The sequence below is a fragment of the Haliotis rufescens genome, unplaced genomic scaffold, assembly GCF_023055435.1.
Source record: "Haliotis rufescens isolate VD_foot unplaced genomic scaffold, xgHalRufe1.0.p SCAF_17, whole genome shotgun sequence".
Lineage (NCBI taxonomy): Eukaryota > Metazoa > Mollusca > Gastropoda > Lepetellida > Haliotidae > Haliotis > Haliotis rufescens.
The window spans coordinates 29555082-29576918 of NW_025963857.1; the positions used below are offsets into that span (position 1 = coordinate 29555082).

General features: G+C 43.3%; 1 protein-coding gene across 1 annotated transcript in view; it reads right to left on the minus strand.

Annotated features, from left to right (window-relative positions):
• Window positions 1-3393: 3393 nt before the first annotated feature.
• Window positions 3394-21837, minus strand: part of LOC124119440 (neuropilin and tolloid-like protein 2) — a 76107-nt gene continuing 57663 nt past the window's right edge. The window contains exons 3-9 of the mRNA XM_046481933.2: window positions 16468-16635; window positions 10903-11157; window positions 8763-8792; window positions 7670-7824; window positions 6888-7116; window positions 5053-5178; window positions 3394-4345 (exon numbers count right to left, since the gene is read on the minus strand). Of these exons, the coding sequence (XP_046337889.2) occupies window positions 3672-4345; window positions 5053-5178; window positions 6888-7116; window positions 7670-7824; window positions 8763-8792; window positions 10903-11157; window positions 16468-16635 (1637 nt within the window). The 3' untranslated portion in view covers window positions 3394-3671. The remainder of the gene's footprint in view (window positions 4346-5052; window positions 5179-6887; window positions 7117-7669; window positions 7825-8762; window positions 8793-10902; window positions 11158-16467; window positions 16636-21837) is intronic.

Sequence of the window (21837 nt, forward strand, 5' to 3'; positions counted from 1 at the left end):
ATGTGTTCGTTTGGGCTGAGATCTGGAGATCTCGACGGCCACGGCAAGTCGTTGATGTTGGCATTATGAAGGTAGTCTACCGTGACACGCGCTGTGTTAGTTGGAGCGTTGTCCTGTTGAAACAGCTCCCTCTGGCGGTCAATTTTTGGAAGGAGGTGAGGTTAAAGAATTTGATTCATGTAGCGATTTGCTGTGAAATTTCCCTGTACCACAACCAAGTCAGATCTCATGGTGTAGGATATGGCCCCCCACACCATGACACTACCGCCAACGAATTTGTCGAATTCACGTACACAATGTGGGACGACGATAAACACGTTGTCTTCCATCCCGCCGGTGAAGAGGAAATCGTGATTCATCGCTTAACCACACTCGTCTCCAGTTTCTCAATTCCAAGGCTGTAAGCTATGGCACCATCGCAAGCGTCGCTGTCGATGGATCTGTTGCAAAACAGGGACGATAACTGGTTTTCTTGGTCGGATTCAAGTATCACGAAGTCTGGTCCGATATCCTCCTCAAACCAGGGATGCGTGCTGCAGTCTCGGTAGCTGTGGTTTTGCGATGACGTAGGTGGAACAGTCGAATGTAGCGATCCTGTGCAGGGGTGGTAACTCTTGGTCGGCCGGTTCTCGGACGGTCTGCAGTGGAATTGAACTGTGTGTATCGGTTTACAAGGACGGCAAATGGTGCTGTTGTGGACGTTGAAGTGGCGTGCAACAAGACTACGATTCCCCTCTTTCGATACGTCCTATGGCGATGTTCCGATCCGCAGCGCTGAGTCTCGGCATTTTCGAACTTGAAAAATGTTGACAATTGAATGACAAATTCTTGGCTTATGCTAGCCTTTTTTAGCCACTACCACGAGTTACGAATGCCATAACATGCACGTGCATTTTGCTTTACTGTTTTCCGTTTAAGACATTGCAAATCGACAATGGCTGCGTTTGTCGAATATCAGGCCATCAACATTTTCAAATAACATATATCCAGTTTAGATACCGGATTTTTTGTGTGTAGTCATGTTCAATGAACTACATACTACCTGTGCGGTTTTTTTTTTGAAGAGTGTATACACATACCATATTTATCGATAGGGGGACAAGTTTTCTTGCAGGTTACGGAAAGGGGCGAGAGGTGACGAATGGAATGGTTTGAAGATGGATCCATTCGTCACCACTCGCATATTTCCGTAACGGTGACGAATGCAACTTCTGACATTGAGGGATCATTTGTCTTCATTCGCCTCTTTCCGTAACCTGCCATTCGTTCGCTTCTTCCCGTAACCTGCCATTCGGTTTTGTTCCGGTGGTCAGGAAATGGCGGAGTCTGACAGATGAAATTCGTGACCACTCGTGGCATTCCGGGACAACCCGAACGACTGGTTACAGAAAGGGGCGAATGGTGACGAACATACAGATGGCGGAACTAACACGAAGGGAGGTAGAAATCATTTCACGCTTGTTCAAGATGGATATTGATGCGACAGATTGAACAAGACAGGTAGTTATGTTTCCACACGTTGCAATGGCGGGAGCGAGACTGTCACATTCACTACATACCACAGACTTGACTGCTCAGCTCGTGTTCCTGTAGCACTCCGTGATGACGGAATCTCGGATCTCAGGTAACCTACCTGCTGTACCTGCTGTAGACGCACCGTTCTAGTTACCAGTTACCGTGGTTGCACATAGTTCAATAGTTCATTGGTTGTATACATATGGGCGGGATGGTGCTTGACAGAATTCCTTCTAACAATAGCAATGGCCATCTACTGCCCCCCCCCCCCCCCCCTCCACACACACACACACGCGCGCGCACACACACGCACGCACGCACGCACACACACACACACACACACAATCAATCCTGATACCTGCTGATTAAAGAAACTTAGGGGATATCCCATATTATATATGTGATTTAAAATGTGAGAGTTTTTATTTTTGATATTTCAATAGCTAAGGGAAAATGCTTTAACATGGCTAAATGAACCAACGTTTTCTTCAATAATATTTTTGTTTTCATCTGACTGCAAAATACTTAAAAGACAAACATTTGAGAAAGTTTCATTTCAACCTATTATGTTGTAATTCGGGAAAAAATCCCCAAAACAACTGATAAAAACCCCAGAACACCTTATATCTTAGATGGGGTTCGGATGACCAAGTCCTCTACGGTGAAGCAATTCGCCGGCCAGAGTTGCGTCCCTTGGGAACCTATGATCACTGGTTCGAATCCCGGTTCGCCCCCTAAGGGCGGATCAAACATGTTTAAAAGGGAGGGGTCCAAAATTCCCCTCTCAGATAATTATACTGCCTAGAACTAGGTTTGTCAGCACCGTACCCGTGCTTGGGGGTTTCACCAAAGTGGTAAACGTCTGAGACCCGCACCACTTTGGGCTTTCCTTCCAAATTAAGATGACACATATACCAGAATACTCACTCACTTGCATCTTATACCTGACCACTAATATATATCCCTGAAGTAAGGAATTCGAATTAACGAGGGATGTAGTGTGTGAGAGTGCGTGCGTGCGTGCATACGTGTGTGCATGTGCGTGTGCGGTCATACTAGACAGATCGAACCAATGTCACCAGATGTTGCATATGACATACATCTGGACCCGTGAAGATCCGGTAGAGCATAGGTCTTTAGCAACCCATCCTTGTCGTAAGAGGCGACTAACGGGATCGGGTGGTCAGGCTCGCTGACTTGGTTGCTGCCCGCTCCTGGCAGACCACCAGATTACCGAGTCTGGCGACAGACCACCATTAGTTGATCCACTCCAGTAGAATGTCATAAAATCAGCCGGATCACACTTTGCAAGCTCCCCATTCCTCATGACTCGGCTGTTACAACAAACATAACTACTCCCCCCAGAATCCCCACGGGGGGTTCCGAAACGTAAACATCTCCACAAATCCGACTGATTTCGCAGTTAATGATGAAAAAACAAAAACAACGTTTTACAGTGACATAGCTGACGTAAAACATCTACCCAATCTTAAAAAAATGTTTTTAAAGAAATCCGACATAACCAACGCTGTCCCAGAAGCGGGCTGTTTAATTGCCCATGGCTATGCCGCACACGTCACCCCCAGTCAAGGGACACGCCCTTCTGGAATCCCTCCTTCACAACATGTCGGCAGCTGATTAAAACGACCCGCGCCAGGCTCGTAACTACAGACTACAAAGTAGGAAAGTATTGGCACTATGTGTCCGTCAAGGTCTACTAGACGTTTTACAGTAGACTGTCACTTGCAATTATCACACCGTCTTCTCTCTCGGCAGCTAATGCCTACACGCGCGAGGAGCACGCATACCGTGTTGGCATTGGTACTCATGCATTACTACGATAACCGTCGCACAAAAGAAAAAAGATATCACTTGGGAATTTTTTTTCTGTTTATTTACAAAAAATGACACATAAATACGATCATACAAATGCCGTGAAGCGATAAGCTCCGAATGTTAACCCGTACTGAATATAATTACATCGGCCTGATATGACACAGGGGAACACGATTCTCGGAACGTACTATATACATACATCTTATGATTGGCAATGACCATACATGATACAAACTTCATAAAAAAATTATTTTAAAAATCATAATGTCATTTACAATGAAAGACACAGAAAGGTTGAAAACTGTTTGAAAATTGAAATATTAATTCTCAGGCCGAATATCATTATTTGTATATTTTAAAGAGGGTATGCTTGTGATGTACTTGCTTTCCGGGCTATATGAGAATGGTTTAGTGACGTTAAACTGTGGGGGCTTCTTTAAGCTTGTGTAGGGGTAATGCATCGGGTCCTCTGGCCGCCAGGCATTGGATGTGAAGCGAGGGTAGGGGGACTCCAACGCTGGGTGGCGCTCCACCGTCACAACGCCCGTCTGGCTGTAGAGGGAGGGGCAGGGGCTGGACTCTTCGTCAGGGGTCATCTCCATGGTCAGGAAACGTTTGTAGTTGCCGACGTCGGACATAGTATCCGCAGGGTCCCCCTCGGAGGAGTGTTGGACCGAACTGCCGAGGCTGTACCGGTGGGTGTTGTCCTTGCTGCGGGGTGAGAGCTGGGGGTGGTGGGAGGCGGGGCTGGACCCGGCCCCCGGGCCTCCCTGTCTGGACAAGGAGTAGGTGGTTGTGGAGGAGTTGGAGACGGCCATTTCCAGGGCGTTCCGCTGCTTCTGCTGCTGCTTCTTCAGCTCCCTGTCGCTGCGCTTGTCCCGGCGTTTGTAGTGGCACGACACACACACGCCGATGACGACAGCCGTGAGCAACACTCCCCCGATACTTCCGGCGACGATGGCGTGTAGGGGAAGCGCACTTCCTGACGAGGCCACTGAAAATATACAATTAAGTGCATATTTTCTATATCTTCCTTCCTCTCTTAGCCATGTATATTTGAGTTAAGAATATTTGACACACAGGTGCCAAAATTAATCAACCTTTTAAAAGAATGACTTTTTTCTCTCTTTGTAACATCCTGTGAGAACATTTAAAAAGCACGTTTCGAATGTCTTTGAGATATAATACGGCATGATTTAGAGAATAACTATGAGGGATCCGGTGTTATCGGCCACCATTATATTCAAATGTGTGTTTGTTTGTTGTTTAGCGACGCACTCAGCAACATTCCAGCGACATGACCTCTAAATGAAATGAAATAAGTGAGTATGGTTTAACGCAGCTATAAGCAATATTCCAACAATATCATGGCAGGGGACACGCGAAATGGGCTTCAAACATTGTTCTCATCTTGGGAGTCCAACTCGGGCCTTCGGTGTGACGAGCGAACGCTTTAACCGTTAGGCTCCCCAATATCCCAATAATGGAACGACAGCGGGAGCTAGTAAGGTAGGACGCTTTAAGCACTATTCCAGCTCATATCACGTCAATAGCATACCAAACGTGGGCTTCACACAGTCCTTTTAGAAAAAGAAGGGTCGCTTTGGATTACGAGTTAACATACAAGTGTTAAATGGATGCATGTATTTCGCGAAGCCTATTGTCCTACAGACATATGGTGACGTCACTATGGTCACGTACCTTCCTTTCCGGCACAGTTGACCTCGTCCTCCTCCGCGGGGCAGTTGGGGATGCCGTTACAGAGGAGGCTGCGAGGGAGACACATCTCCCCACACTTGAACTCCCCGGAGGAACACACCTTCACACCTGCAGATACAACAGAATACACCTGTATATAATAGAACACACCTTCACACCTGCAGAGACAACAGAATACACCTTCACACCTGTATATACAACAGAACACACCTTCACACCTGTATATACAACAGAACACACCTTCAAACCTGTATATACAACAGAACACACCTTCACACCTGCAGATACAACAGACTACACCTGTTTATACAACAGAGCACACCTTCACATCTGTAGAGACATCAGACTACACCTGTATATACAACAGAGCACACCTTCACAACTGCAGAGACAACAGAATACACCTGTATATAATAGAACACGCCTTCACACCTGCAGAGACAACAGAATACACCTGTATATACAACAGAACACACGTCCACACCTGCAGAGACAACAGACTACACCTGTATACAATAGAACACACTTTCACACCTGCAGAGACAACAGACTACACCTGTATATTCAACAGAGCCAACACAACACACCTTGATATACAAAATTGAACACCTTCACACCTGCAGAGACAACAGACTACACCCGTATGTACAATAGAACACACCTTCACACCTCCAGAGAAAAAAACAACAACTCTCATCTGCATAATTACACAACTGAGAACGTTCACACCTGGAGACACAACATAACACATTCATATACTACTCATATACTACTGCTCAAACAACAGAACACATCTGTATCGACAATAAAACACAATTTCACACATGTATATTAAACTGCACATACGTAAAAAAGATAAACAAAAGATAAACACATAATATAATACAATTCTACCTTTGGTTCAGAACTGAACACATGCACCCACATTTCACAGAAGTCAGAAATCACGAAGCTGAAGGCAGAGTCACTTTGAATATCCTACTGATAAAATACAGCGCGTGTTTTTAATTAAATAGGACAGTCTTTTCCAGAGCTTGGTGATATATGATACTCATACATGTTAAAGAACACCCTCAAAGAAGGCTGTGTGTTGCAATACTCGCCAGCCGTGACAGATTAATTATAGTGATGTGAACAATTCGGGTGTTCTTTAACTTCTTTTGAGCAGTATACATTCATATCTGCGACTGGTGATACAGTCCAGATCGCATCAAAGATACGGAATGTTTATGACATACAATGTACACTCAGTCACATTCTGAAAATAGAGCCCAGAAAATTCAACATTTCAACCGATTTTCTGTCACAATCTTGGATTGCGAAAGGGTAGCAGATCTGGATCGAATACTATACTTCGCCCTAAACCTGAGGTCAATTGACGGTAAACTAATATTTCCACCAGCCAACAAAGTTTAGGGTATTGGGCGGTCCTAGCAAATTTAACTCAAGTTTTTGAATACAGAATATGGGTTGGGGCTATTTGATCTGAAAACTCATTTTTTTTTTTGATTGATGCCCATCAAGAACGTTTCCGAATTATTCCTGACACCTGTTTGCCACAAGTCACTAATTTCAAAGTCGGGACCTGTCTTGGACACACGCCCAAGGCATTGAAGCACATCCCCCTTTTAATGAAAAAAATATCCAAAAAATCTTGTTGACGCTGACTTAGATTAATTAATATTCCGTTAAAATAGTGGGGGTTTGGACGTAAGAGAGGTAAAAAAAAACGATTCGTTTTTCACCCTACAACTAATCAGCGTGGCAGATATCACGTGGCCTGACGTCAGTCCCCGAGTTGATCCCGCAATACTGACCATGTCTGTATATAGTGTAGACCATCTCTATTTCAGGCCGGTTCGAGGGGGTCTTCCCATACAGCCTGACAAACACCCTGTTCTCCTTTGTCTTCATCTCCGCCTTGGGCCCCGCACAGTACTGAACGTACTTCGTCTTGTCCAGCGTGGTGCGCTTGTATAGGGCGATGTAGTTCTGGTCGCAACGTTGTGGGCGCCGCATTGTCATATTGTGTGTCCGCACATAGATCTGTAATAATAATACTAATAATTATACTGATACTACTTCTACTACTACTACTACTACTACTACTACTAATACTACTACTAATACTACTAATAATAATAATGTAAAAAACTTCTACTAAACTTCGGGTTATGAAAAGAACCAATCCTTAACTTCCGGTTATAATATGAACCAATCCTCAATTTCCGGTTATAATATGAACCAATCCTCAACTTCCGGTTTGGATATGAACCAATCCTCAACTTCCGGTTATAATATGAACCAAACCTCAACTTCCGGTTATGATATGAACCAATCCTCAACTTCCGGTTATGATATGAACCAATCCCACACAACAGATTATGATATGAACTAATCCGTAGCTTTTGGTTATGTTATAAATTTACTTTAAGTTTCGGTCATTTTGTAAACCGAATGGTAGCTTCGTCAGGAATATTGTAAACCGTCAATATTTGCAACCGAAAGTCTAAATATTATTCGCCAGATATGTGCGTAAAGTTCAGGTAGTGCCTTTGACTCAAGGCGACCTTAGACACCAGGCGTTCCGCCAACCTACCCCGTAGGTCTTGTCTGTGTGGAGCTCCCACGTGCAGTCGTATGGGCGTGGCACTTGGTAGGACGTTATCTCGTGCCCCAGGCGGGAGGAGGACAAGACCCCGTCAGGCTTGGAGGGGGACACTTCCAGGAACTCACGACACACAGGGGCCGGGGCTGAAACATAAAAAAATAGGTAGAAAGTGAAAGGCAGTAGAACGATTCCAGCTGACAATCAAACCTGAAATCTCACGAAACACCTACATCACTTAAAGGAAGCAATCGAGCGAGTACCAAAGGCTGGAAGACCTTAAGTTACACGTGCCCTAAATACGTCCAAATTCCCGCTTCGGTGTTATCTATTATTAATGATTACTTCGCGTAAGCACGTGTGAAAGTAGGGGGCACGGGTGGTCCAGTCGTCTAAGGCGCCGCGATTCGCTGTGCCGAGTTGCGTCCCTTGGGCACGCCAGAAACCTATGATTGTGGGTTCGAATCCCCGATTATGTTTCTAGGTTTGTCAGCACCATGCCCGTGCTCGTGGGTTTCACCGAAGTGGTAAACGTCTGAGACCTGCATCACTTCGGGCTTTCCTCCCACATTATGCTTACACGCCGTGATATAACTGGAATACTGTTAAAAGCGGCGATAAAACCAACTCACTCACTTATGAAAATATCATGCTAAAATAACTGTGTTGAAATAGCGTTAGGGATGATTATGGCTACCTTACGAAAGCAGGCTTAAACAACCTTGGTCAAGAAGACGTGTAAGTTTTGATCATGTCAATATGTATTTTAAATTTTATTGACCAAAAAACTCTCTCAAAATCAACTATGAGAAACGGAAATATCAGAAGGACAATTAAACATATTTATGAATTTTACCTATGAAAAAAAAAAAGGGAACATATATTGACAGAAGTTTTGTTGATGACATTGTCACATTCATTGCCCTACTTGGAGGGAACAAGGTGCTGTTCGAAGCTTGGTGAAAATGTGAGCACACAACGTTGAGACGTCATGGCGCGAGTCAATAAGCGTGTTTAGCGTTAGATGAAAATACCGCATCTTGAAACTGCTACAGGTATTTACAGGTATTTAAAACATACTCACCTTGACTGAACACATTCCCATCATTCTGAGCTGAAGTGGAAAAGGTAAAGCATGTATAACATTATTATATGTCTCAGGTAAGTTCACCTATATCAACAAATGTCGACACGCACATGCACGCACGCAAACACACCTATGTCAATACATATCCAGGGGAGTACACAGACAATGTATATGTAATTATCACATAAATCACATATCGATAGATATACACTTGTTTATAGGTCACAATAAGAACTGAACTATCCTTGTGTTTTTCACAGCACATTTGTATAAATAGCATGACAGGAGGACAATATATATTTGGGGTAGAACCAGAGAATTTGTTTTGCCTGTTTTCGAGAACAATGTGTTCAAACGATCCTAGGCCACTCCCAGAATATATCATGGTCGGTCCTCGACTCGTATTCATAATAATATGATTATTTTGTTAATAAATATGCTGTCATAAATCACATATGCGCAGATCTTCGACCTTTTCTCAAACATGGTGACTGATTCAGTAATTGAGCGCAGTCAGTAATATTTCAGCATTTATTTGTCTTTTTAACCCTTTCCATTGTATAGTTACCACGCTCACGCCAAACCGCAACCGGCCCAACAGAGCAAGCCTGTGCGGGTATTTGACATTTTAGTGAGAACGCTTTCTTTGTGTATCTAGTGTGCATGTTGTTTTTATGTAACGATGAGAGTTAGTTTCATTGTTTTGCCATATGCCCTTGGTTAGGTGGGGTCAAGTTGCGTCTATTTCCCCTGCTATAAAAAAACACATGTATCGGTGACACAGCAGCGAGCATCACCAACATATTTTTTGAGTGAGGAGTATACAGAATATTTTTTATTGAAGTACATGTTTTGTGCATATGGTCTCGTTTATATACATTTAGTTACTGCGGGATATTGGTCGTTAGTCATGTCGGGACTATTTTTAAGTGGTGACAGTCGGAACGTCTCGGGCCATCTCGGCTATTTCCGACACCAAAATAGGGATATTACATAACTTCACTGTATAACAGTATAGTATTTACGACGGGCGGTTTTTGAGGACAGGTTAATATATGCTTAACAGAAATTATACACTTTGATGAAACATTTGAAACACCATAAACATGTATATGAAAATGATTAACGCCACACAAAATTATACATCTGGACATTGTTAATCGCCACCTACTTTATAGTGCCATATCAAACGGCCAGTTTTTGTAATCGTACCTTATCTATTTTGTCTGGCGAAATGTTTTGACTTACAAAGTAACATTTAAATGCAGAAACCGAAATGGATCCAATGATGTGTTTTGTCACTGTTCTATGGCAATGGTTATTGGACCATCCTTTCAACTACATCCTCTGCACTTTGCACCATATGCCATGACTTCTTGTACCATCTGCCGATACATATTGTGTTCTTGGTTTATTTTTGCAGCAAGTATAGATGGTACGTTTGAATTTAGACAGTTCTTAAATTAAGATCAGTCATATGTAGATCTAGATATTTCCAAAACATACATGAAAGATTGGAATATATAAAAATGAAGAAGAGGTTGTGTTCTTGGAAGAGACAATCCGAATCATGTCCTCGTACTAAGAATGTACTATTTTGGTGCTCTCGTGGTGTTGATTTTCTGTCGATGAGATCTTTTTTTTTGAGAAAATGAAAAATGAAGGCCTGAACAGTCTTAAAGTTGGACACTGAAACATTAGCTTCTGTTGGGATACCTAAAAGCCTAGTCGCCACCTTGCACACACAGCTAAATCTTTCATTGGAAATAGACTGCCGGGAAGTATACACGTAGGTTTGATAATGGCGAAAAATGAAACAAACAAGAAATGGTTCTTCGCATGATGTATTGGATACGGGCATCACGGGCGATATTGGACTTTAAGATGGCAGTGTTTTGGCAACTTTTTTCAGCATAGAAACATAATCAAGCCAAACCGGGAATCGAACCCACGATCATAGGTTTCTGGCGTGTCCAAGGGCAGCAGTTGTACAGCATATTGCGGCGCCCTAGACGGCTTGGCCACCCTTGCCCTCCTCATACAGTTGGTAGTTCATCTGTTACCGTAATATCAAATAACCGGGAGTTCTTTAACTTCTTTTGAGTAGTATATCTAATAAAGGGTGTTCGCGACTTACTGTTGTCTTTGATGTAGGAGTAGATGGCCTTGAATCCCTCATCCTGAATGAGGTCATCTGATTTGAACCTCATCCACAGGAAGCGCGAGGTGGAGGTGACGAGCGGGGGAAAGTCGTCCCCGCAGAAGCGCTGTATGAGGGGGGAGTAGGCGAAGGGGCCGTCCCGCACCTCCAGGTAGTCGTACTTGCATTTCTCCGACTTCTCGATCTTGAACACGTCCCTGAAGTCCAGCTGGATCTTGAAGTTTTGGGGCGCTGTGGACACAAATGTGAAGGAATGAGGGAATGAATGAATGAATGAATGAATGAGTGAAGGATTGCGTGAAGGCGTAAAACAATAATTCAGTACTGTGTACGAAAATCCAAGGACGGATGATATGAAAATACACGAAAAATCACCAGTAGGATTTGGGAAGGGTGGTGCCTTGGGGTGTCGTTCAGGAGACGGGGTCGGGGCATCTTCCCGAGGCAAGGGTGTTAACTGAAAATAAATGTCTAGTTTCTACCCTTGCCGAACTGGGCTTGTTATATGGAGTTATCCTCTGGCTGCACTAACGAGTCTATGCATAGTCCAATCAAAATCGCGTGACGAAATCGGGGTCGGGGTGACGAGTTGGATAGAGCAGGGGGATCAGGAGACATGGGCCGAGATGAGGGGTCGAGGGGTCAGGAGGGGGTTTGTTGAAGGGGAGCGGAAAAGGGGACAGGGGTTTGAGGGACTGGGTGAGTATTCGGATGGACAGACGGGATGAAGGAATGGTGTTAGCCAAGGGGTGTTATCCTATTTGGGGGGTGAGAAATCCGACTGCCAGGACGAGTGAGGGGGTATCAAAATAGAGCCGGGCGAGGCAATGAGAAATGGGGGTGGGGGCAGATGGGTTAGGAACAAGAAATACACGGATAATGTTGTCAGTCTAAAATTACGGCGAAATAATGCAAACGCTTTGCATAAAGCAAATAAAAACTCTCCAAAATGGATATAACCCTCTTTGTGAACAGAAGTAACGGTACATCTGATACATGATGTAAATGGGAAAATGTTGATGTTTATCGCTAACATAAATACACACACTACACTTTACCCCCGCGGGCTTTAATTGGACGGAAAACTAAGCGTGAGTGCGGCGGGATATCTACTCATACCATTCACTGTCAGATTCTGTAGATGCTCCCGGGCTAAAAAATATGTAACACTTGATAGGGTCATCAATAACAAACGCCAAAATGGATTCTTTATTTTCCCCATCCCGAAATATCTCGGCAGTGATGGGATTATGTCCATGTACTAAGTCACACTCTGGAAGATAAATAAGCTGATTTTCAAAACTGATTATTTATTTTTATATAATTGAAAATATAACAATCCGTCAACATGGCGTCGGACACATGTTTAAACGTTCAAGTCACGTGTAAGCACACTATCCTAATAGATAACAGTTCATGAAAGTTTCACATGTTTAGATTCTAAAAGGAATTACTGACTGTATTTCTCTAATCGCAGTAAAAGGAGAAATAACCTCTTTTTTGTCTTAATTTTGACGCATACCTCAAAATGGAATCATATATGTTTAAGTTGGTTAATTCAATAGATTATCACACCGTTATTTCAAAAGTTAGAACAAATATGAACTTAAATACCACACAGCCCTGGGGCGATATAAACACAGAGAAAAACTAATAACGACAAATACATCTGCATTCATTTGTAGTTTATTTCTCTGAAAAACACTCCCATATACATATATAGTCCTCAGCAACCCATGCTTGCCATAAAAAGCGACTATGCTTGTCGTAATAGGTGACTAACGGGATCGGGTAGTCAGGCTCGGTGACTTGGTTGATGCGTGTCATCGTATCCAAATTGCGTGGATAGATGCTCACGATGTCAATCACTGGATTGTCTGGTCCAGACTTGATTATTTACAGACCGTCGTCATATAGCTGGAATATTGCTGAGTTCTGCGTTAAACAATATAAACAAAAAATCAAACAAACGATAGCCATTTATATATTTTCTAATTTACCCTTAAAGTTCAGAATGATAGTTCAACAGATAGTGCGTTCGCTTGTCCCGTAGAGAATACCTGGGTCTATTCATCACCAGAAATCATAACCGACACCCTGCCAGGACAGCGTGAAAACTCACCCACTCACTTCGCTTTAACCTTTTAAACCTCTTAGCTTGATAAGCTGATTTGAAACCTTTCATTAAATTTCAAATGACAGTCATAAAAAATGCTAGAACAAAGTTCAAGTTGATTATACAAGTTTACACAAAGTAAACAAACTTATACAAAGTTCAACAAATTATATTTTGTTTGTTTATGGTTATTTTTCATATTCTGACAAACATTTCGTCCACACACTTATCTTTGGTAGATAGCTTACGATCCCAAAGTAGGTCAAATACTCTCATTCGTGATCGTGACGTCATATTTATTATTGTGCACTTATAATTCAAAACTCGACACATCGATATATTTCAACAGGATATCAAATATGTCACCCACATTTATTGAACCTTTCTTATATTGACTGGTTCTAGACTTCAATACATACGAAAATTATTTTTTCCAAAATATTCAAATCGATCTATTTTTAACTGCAAACTCTGTCGGGGGTGCTCTTTTGTTTAAAATAATATTTCTTCCCAAAGGGGAGGAATAATAATACCATATACTCGATTTGATGCCGATGTCCCCTTTCAAAAGCTCTGATACTGCATTTTGAACCAGGATAATCTAGAATGGTAATATGTGTCATATTTCCCCGCGAGATGAGGCACCTAAGAATGTATTCTAAACATATTTAAAAATAATTTACACGACAACTGTTACATCAGTTTTATCTGAAATTGATCTATGAGGCTTGGCATTCCTGGGTAATCTCATTTTCTCATGACGACAGCGGCGACAGGTTGCGAGATTGCTCGCGATCATCTCGCCATCTCTCGCTCTCCTCTCACGCCTTATCACACCCATGGGATGCCCCCACCTTCCAACTAAACGCTCGGCGTAACAGTATATGTAATATTTAGTCGCGCTGATAAGCGAGGGTGAGTCCAAGGCTCCGGTGATTGACAAGGGATGCTCTAGAGGTGGCACAGCCACGGGGAGGGTGTTGATAATATCGCTTAACTGTAAACACCAGTAATTTTGAATTTAGCTTTTCGACAGTTTCGAAAACATGCACGGGACTATTTCTATCGTCTCGTTTATTATTGTCCACGTGGCGAGCATTCGCTGACTAAATATTTTCGTCGTTTTGATTACGTTTCATAAACTTCAGTTTCCACATGTACACATCAAGGGTACTATTCGATAGTTCCTTGTTTATTTTATTCGTAAACACCATGGTATAGAATTGCAGTTGATACATCTGGAGAGAATATGAACCATTCTTCAAAGACATTATCAGAGACCATATACAGATATGTTTGGAATTATATGAGAGTCGAGGTGTTAATATAGGCACAAGGCCTTCTTCCTCAAAGCAATCTAAGCACTACGATGATCGTAACTCTTATACCAGTCTGTCATACAGACCCGGGGCCACGGGTTGCCCAGTTGTCTTAGGCGCCGCTATTAGCTGTGCAGAGTTGCGTCCCTTGGGCATGCCAGAAACCTATGATTGCGGGTTCGAATCCCGGTTCGCCACGATTATATTTCTAGGTTTGTCAGCATCATACCCGTGATCGTGGGTTTGACCGAAGTGGTAAAAGTCTGAGACCTGCATCACTTCGGGCTTTCCTCCCACATTAAGCTGACACGCCGCGATATAACTGGAATATTATTAAAAGCGGCGTTAAACCCAACTCACTCACTCACTCACTCACTCACTCACTCATACAGACCCTGAAACAAATATATCCAATACAGCCCATGTAAGTCTATGATATTTGGCAAGTCTAGATTACTTCTATACTTTGGGCACTGACTTACGACAGTCGCAGCACTAAAATCGCTTTACGGAACGAGTCCCTGGTCACCGAGAACAATGACCTCAAGTCCCGAGCACTGCAGACTAGACCGTAGTTCGACACAAGCGGAGTTCTAACATAAGCCAGTGGTGTTGATAAGTATTCTATCAGGATATCATCGTAAAGGATATATCGAGTTCACGAGTTCGATTAAACGAGGTTTTACACAGACAAAGTGGACACAATTTATGGATAACAACTTCTTTATTTTACTGTTATGGCGACGTTTCAGTATAGATCCTTACACACGTACACCGTTGTCAAGCAAGGCTGAATAATGAACATGGTACAGAATATATATATATATAGTAGGTGGAGGATTAACAGTAACAACAGCCGCCATTACAGTAAAATAAATAAGTGTCTACTTTGTCATCCGTCAACTTCTATGTAATGCCAATCACACAATAAGAGGTTTTACATATGGAATTCAAAAGTTTGCAACACTTGGAGTATTTGTTTTATCGGCTCCAGCATTGACACTGCACAACTGAACAGCTGTCATGGCCCTTGGTGGCAGATGTCATTGCCATATGAAACAGTACTATAATGTCACTATAAAACAGTATTACTGACAATACGAGACACTTGCCAGTGCCCTACGACATATTTGCCTTGTCCTACGAAACAGTATTAATGACAATACGATACAGTAATCACGATCCTCTGAGACAGTTATCAAGGAACTACAGTTGTCATGGGACTTTCAGACAGTTATGGAACAGTGAGACAGTTGTCATGGCACTACGAGACAGTTGTCATGGGCAACGAGAAAGTTGTCATGGAACTATCAAACAGTTGTCGTGGAACTACGAGACAGTTGTCATTGGCAACGAGACAGTTGTCATTGAACTACGAGACAGCTGTCTCGTAGTAACGAGACAGTTGTCATGGAACGATGAGACAGTTGCCATGGAACTACGAGACAGTTGTCATGGGAAACGAGACAGTTGTCATGGAACGATGAGACAGTTTTCATGGGCAAAGAAACAGTTGTCATGGGAGTATCAGACAGTTGTTATGGAACGATCCAACAGTTGTCATGGAACTACGAGACAGTTGTCATGGGCAACGAGACAGTTGTCATGGAACGATGAGACAGTTGTCATGGAACTACGAGACAGTTGTCATTGGAAACGAGACAGTTGTCATGGAACGATGAGACAGTTGTCATGGGCAAAGAAACAGTTGTCATGGAACTTCGGTTGGATGAGATGAAATGGGGTTTAACGTCGCGTTCGATATTATTGCACTTATATAGTGACGTGCATGTAACGCCCGTGTTTGTGGCTGCTCGTACTAGTTTTATTTCTTCTACTAGGATTATTATATGCCGCTTTTTGTACTGGACCACAGAGCTATCATGTCATAGTTGGATACCCCACTCAGCGACACAGTATACTGACTACTAGCCGACCAATGTTTGTTTTATCCCCTAATGCAGAGCGCCAGGCGGGGTAACACCAAGTACTAGTATCTCGTTTAACGTCTTTTGGGACCGAACTACCGAGCTTCCGCTTTCCCGTCAGGTGCGCTATCTACTAGACCACCAGGTGGTTCATGATAATATATATGTCATAGCCTACCTTCCAGGTATAAGACACAGTCCGTGTCGTTTGTGTATTTGTTGGGGTATCCGGGACTGTAGAACTCCATCTTTTGATAGTTGCCGTAGGTGAAGTTCCAGCACTTGGGTGACACGTTGTCGAACGTCATGGGCGGAGCGGCGATCCGTAACGCCATGGGCTGCGACACTGCAACACACACAACACGTACATGATAGGCATGACTGTTACTGTATGTCAACGATTCCTTTATATACAAAACAGAACAATCATCTTCGTGTCCAAACTCTGGTTGAGTAGGTGAGTGGGTGAACGGGCGAGTAGGCGAGTGGGTGAGTGGGAGAGTGCTGAGTGGGTGAACGGGTGAACAGGTGAACGGGTGAGTAGGCGAGTGGGAGAGTGGTGAGTGGGTGAACGGCTTAGTAGGCGAGTGGGTGAGTGGGAGAACGGGTGAACGGGTGAGTAGGCGAGTGGGAGAGTGAGTGAGTGGGTGAACGGGAGAACGGGAGAACGGGTGAACGGGTGAGTAGGCGAGGGGGAGAGTGAGTGAGTGGTGAGTGGGTGAACGGGAGAACGGGAGAACGGGTGAGTAGGCGAGTGGGAGAGCTAGGGCTTTACGTTTCTTTTACCAACATTCCCTCATCACCAAGATGAGGAAAACCAAGAACGAGCTTCACACATTATATCCATGTTAGGAATCGAACCTGGACCGGAGGCGCGACGAACGAACGCTTTAACTACTTCGCTAACCCAGAGTGCGGCGTTAAACAACAAACAAATATACAAACGAAGTCGTGTTTACACCTCACACAACTACCCTCATTGCATTTATATGTTAAATATCTATTGAATTTCTGTTACCCGTGGGGATTCCGGGTAGGAATACATGTCCCCAGCAAACTAAACTTGAGGTAAGAGGCGACTAACGGAATCGGGTGATCGGGCTCAGTAGTGATTTGGTTCATTGCATGTCTTCGTATCCCAACTGCGTGGATCGGCGCTCATGATGTCAATCACTGGATTGTCTGGTCCAGACTTGATTTACAGACCGCTGTCACATAGCTGGAATATTGCTGAGTGAAGCTTTAAACATCACACAAACAAAACAGAAATTATGCGCGGCTTATAAGTAGAGCTTCAGTACTTCTGTCGTAACTTCTTATAGATACGTGTGCCGCCATTCCAGAATGAATAATAAAGTTTATTGAGCGTAACACGTGTTACATCCAACTGCTATCAAATGCCCATAAAAGCAATTGGAACCGAAGCGACCAAATAGGTGGAACCTCAAAACATCCTTTCTCCATGCATTTGTTTGTAGTCTCAGCCCATCAACAGACATCCGTAATGGAACGGGCAATGGGAGGACTATAGGCTGTGCGTCATGTATGTGTCCGCTCGTTTCATCTGTCACCCTGGCTGTCGACAGCATTTTGTTAAAAATAAACACATTCTGTCACGTTTTAATTTTTTCATAACAATTTAGATTTTTTAATTACAAGTATATGGGGCGTTTCAGAGATTGTTGAGATAAGAAAGTGTACGACACTGGGATCCCTTCTCGCTGTTGGTTTGCGCATCTGCCTGTGTTTGCGTCACTTGCGCTATGTCAGTAGGCGCGGATCCAGTTTATGTTAGACTGGTGTTTTATTATCTTATGTCTTGCGTTTTCGGTACAGATGACTCTATAACGGAGCATAACAGCCCTGTCAATATGTATATTTCAATGTTTTGTCTGTTATTCCGGATGTAGTCAACGAGAGCCCAATTTACATTATATGCGTGACATCGTCGGCATTTATGTAACGTAATTGTCAGTAGAATGGATCAAGTCCACATCATATTCGCGACTAACGGGATTCCAGTCCATATCATATTCATGGATTCACCTGCATCTATACGTGATGTACTTGTCAGTAGACAGGATCCCAGTCCATATGATATTCGTGATTTCACCTGCATCAATACGTGATGTACTTGTCAGTAGACGGGATCCCAGTCCATATCATATTCGTGATTTCACCTGCATCTATACGTGATGTAATTGTCAGTCCATGTCATATTCGTGATTTCACCTCTTATCAATACGTGCTGTAATTGTCAGTAGACGGGATCCCAGTCCATATCATATTCGTGATTTCACCTGCATCAATACGTGATGTAATTGTCAGTAGACGGGATCCCAGTCCATATCATATTCGTGATTTCACCTGCATCAATACGTGATGTAATTGCCGGTCATGTCATATTCGTGATTTCACCTTCATCAATACGTGCTGTAATTGTCAGTAGACGGGATCCCAGTCCATATCATATTCGTGATTTCACCTGCATCAATACGTGATGTAATTGTCAGTAGACGGGATCCCAGTCCATATCATATTCGTGATTTCACCTGCATCAATACGTGATGTAATTGCCGGTCATGTCATATTCGTGATTTCACCTTCATCAATACGTGCTGTAATTGTCAGTAGACGGGATCCCAGTCCATATCATATTCGTGATTTCACCTGCATCAATACGTAATGTAATTGTCAGTAGACGGGATCCCAGTCCATATCATATTCGTGATTTCACCTGCATCAATACGTGATGTAATTGTCAGTAGACGGGATCCCAGTCCATATCATATTCGTGATTTCACCTGCAGGTCCCGCCAGCTGTAGCTACTCCTCGTGTGTTTATTCATCTGACTGGTCTGACAATTACTCATCGTATCTCCGTTAATTTCATCGGAACTGATGTTTATATCAGCAACATTCTCAGATCATTCAAAGTTTGAAGTGGGGTTTGGTTTAGAGGCGAGGGATGTGTTTGTGTATGGCTCCTCGTAATGATGTGGCAATCAGGCACTTTGGCAAAATAAAACACATAGCCTATGTTTACCCCCCATGTCTCTGTGGGAGGGATTGTGGCCACACGAGCCGCATATGGCTGCGTCATGGCTCTACATCTGCTGGGTGGTTAGCGAGATACATCACCCCTGCGTCCTACCAGCTGTACACGCGCATCGTGGGGCTACCGAGCTACTGACGGTTTCAATTTACTTGATATTCATATCTCTACTGGTATGTCATGGCACTGGTTGCCTCCTCAGCGTCCATGTTGGACGGCTGGAGGAAAAAGATACAACCCAAGAAAGTAAAAAACTACAGAACTCGGCATACATGTAATGTAGACAGGCCAAAGTTCACATGGCCCCTCTGAAAAAACACACCTTATGTAAGTGCGCTGATGTCTGCATAACCAAATCTCTCATGTTACGTATGCAGAAGAAACCAGAATGCAGTTGACAGACTTAACGACTAGATCTGTGTCGGGGTGGCAATGACGCATGTGTCGAGGTACTAGATCTGTGTCGGGATGGCGATGATGTACGTGTCAAGGGACTAGATCTGTGTCGGGATGGCAATGACGCACGTGTCAAGGGGCAAGATCTGTGTCGGGTTGACAATGACGCACGTGTCAATGGACTAGATCTGTGTCGGAATGGCAATGACGCACGTGTCAAGGGGCAAGATCTGTGTCGGGTTGACAATGACGCACGTGTCAATGGACTAGATCTGTGTCGGGATGGCAATGACGCACGTGTCAAGGGACTAGATCTGTGTCGGGATGACAATGACGCACGTGTCAAAGGACTAGATCTGTGTCGGGTTGACAATGACGCACGTGTCAATGTACTAGATCTGTGTCGGGATGGCAATGACGCACGTGTCAAGGGACTAGATCTGTGTCGAGGTGGCAATGACGCACGTGTCAAGGAACTAGATCTGTGTCAAGGTGGCAATGACGCACGTGTCAAGGAACTAGATCTGTGTCGAGGTGGAAATGACGCACGTGTCAAGGGGCTAGATCTGTGTCGGGTTGGCAATGATGTAGGTGTCAAGGGACTAGATCTGTGTCGGAATTGCAATGACGCACGTGTCGACGCTAGACAATTTTGAAAAGTATACTCATGGATAATAACATAATGGTGCAAATAATTAAAGAATATTTAGAAAATGTCATTAAAACTCCTCCAACATGTTATTTGCTTGGACAACCGGCAGATGTATGACATATATTACACTGAGGTCGAAGAAACAACGGACAGGCTGTATAGTTACACATGATAACACCTGCTGGGGGCATGCCATCATCTAGAAGGGAAGAAACCAACCGCAAAACTGCGTCGTCAATTCTGAAGTGTTCCTATTATTTATGAGTTCCATGAAAACATATCCGTGTAATAGATTGTCTATGTGATACTTTTACAATCAGATTCCAGTGTAAACCTAAATACATCAAGGATACTTTATATTGGCAATTACACATTCATTTTAGATAAATGGCTTATGAGAGGGGCTGGTAAAGCGCCGTGTATATTCCACGCTGGTATGATATCGCAAAACTTACGGGTCCGAGCTAATGCAAGCCACGTTTTGTACTTTCCTATACATGCGTGTTGGACTATTGAATTAGGAGTGTAGGCGGGAGTTATTTTATTTTAGATCAAGTCAACATCCATGTTTACATCTGATGCGTTACGCTAAGTAAACACTAAATTAACGTCGTATGTTTGAGGGAGTTAACAGGATGAATGATGGAGCGACGGTACATATGGGTTGGATGTACCGCTAATTCACCTTTCCGACTGGATAGACGCATAGGTGAGCGGTGATGCGTTATCAAGACTGTACGCATTTCATCTGGATTGAGTTTTGGTCCAGGCTGACCTTTGAGACGGACATGAACAAACACGAAGGAAGAAGTTAAAAAAAGTTGAGGTCAGTGGTGCTGTCACTGATCACAGAGGTCAAGGACACATATATTTAACTACTGCCAGCGTTGTCCCCAGAACATACAATCATCGTATAATCGTATCCGAAGCTTACAGTATACATGCAGTACCGTTGTCGCCAAAGGAGAAGTACTTAGTATAACGCGATGGATATGAATTAAAAGAAAAGTCAAATACATAAACGTTTCATCGTTGGGCGCCATTAAGTATAAATAATAGAAATTGTTTAAACTAATCGGACACCTTGAATATTCCGTGTTTCAATGCCTTTAATCGTTCAGGGATAGTATCCATGTTGCCTGGCCCTTTCGTCCCTTTCAGACACAAAAAACATATTCGCAATAACATTCACAAATTCACAATTACTATCCCAAAGTTGTCTCAATCACTATCGTCATTAAGCCTCAAGTCAAGTTCTGTGGCCATTGCCTCGTACGAACGACAAGGACCCTTAAACCGTACATATAATACACAATAGTCAGAAGAACGTACAGTCAATACACAATGACCATTTAAACATGCAGTCCATCCCACTTTCTGGCAAATGCCAGTCAATACACTGACTGTATGACTGACACAAGGCTACATACGATCACGATCATACT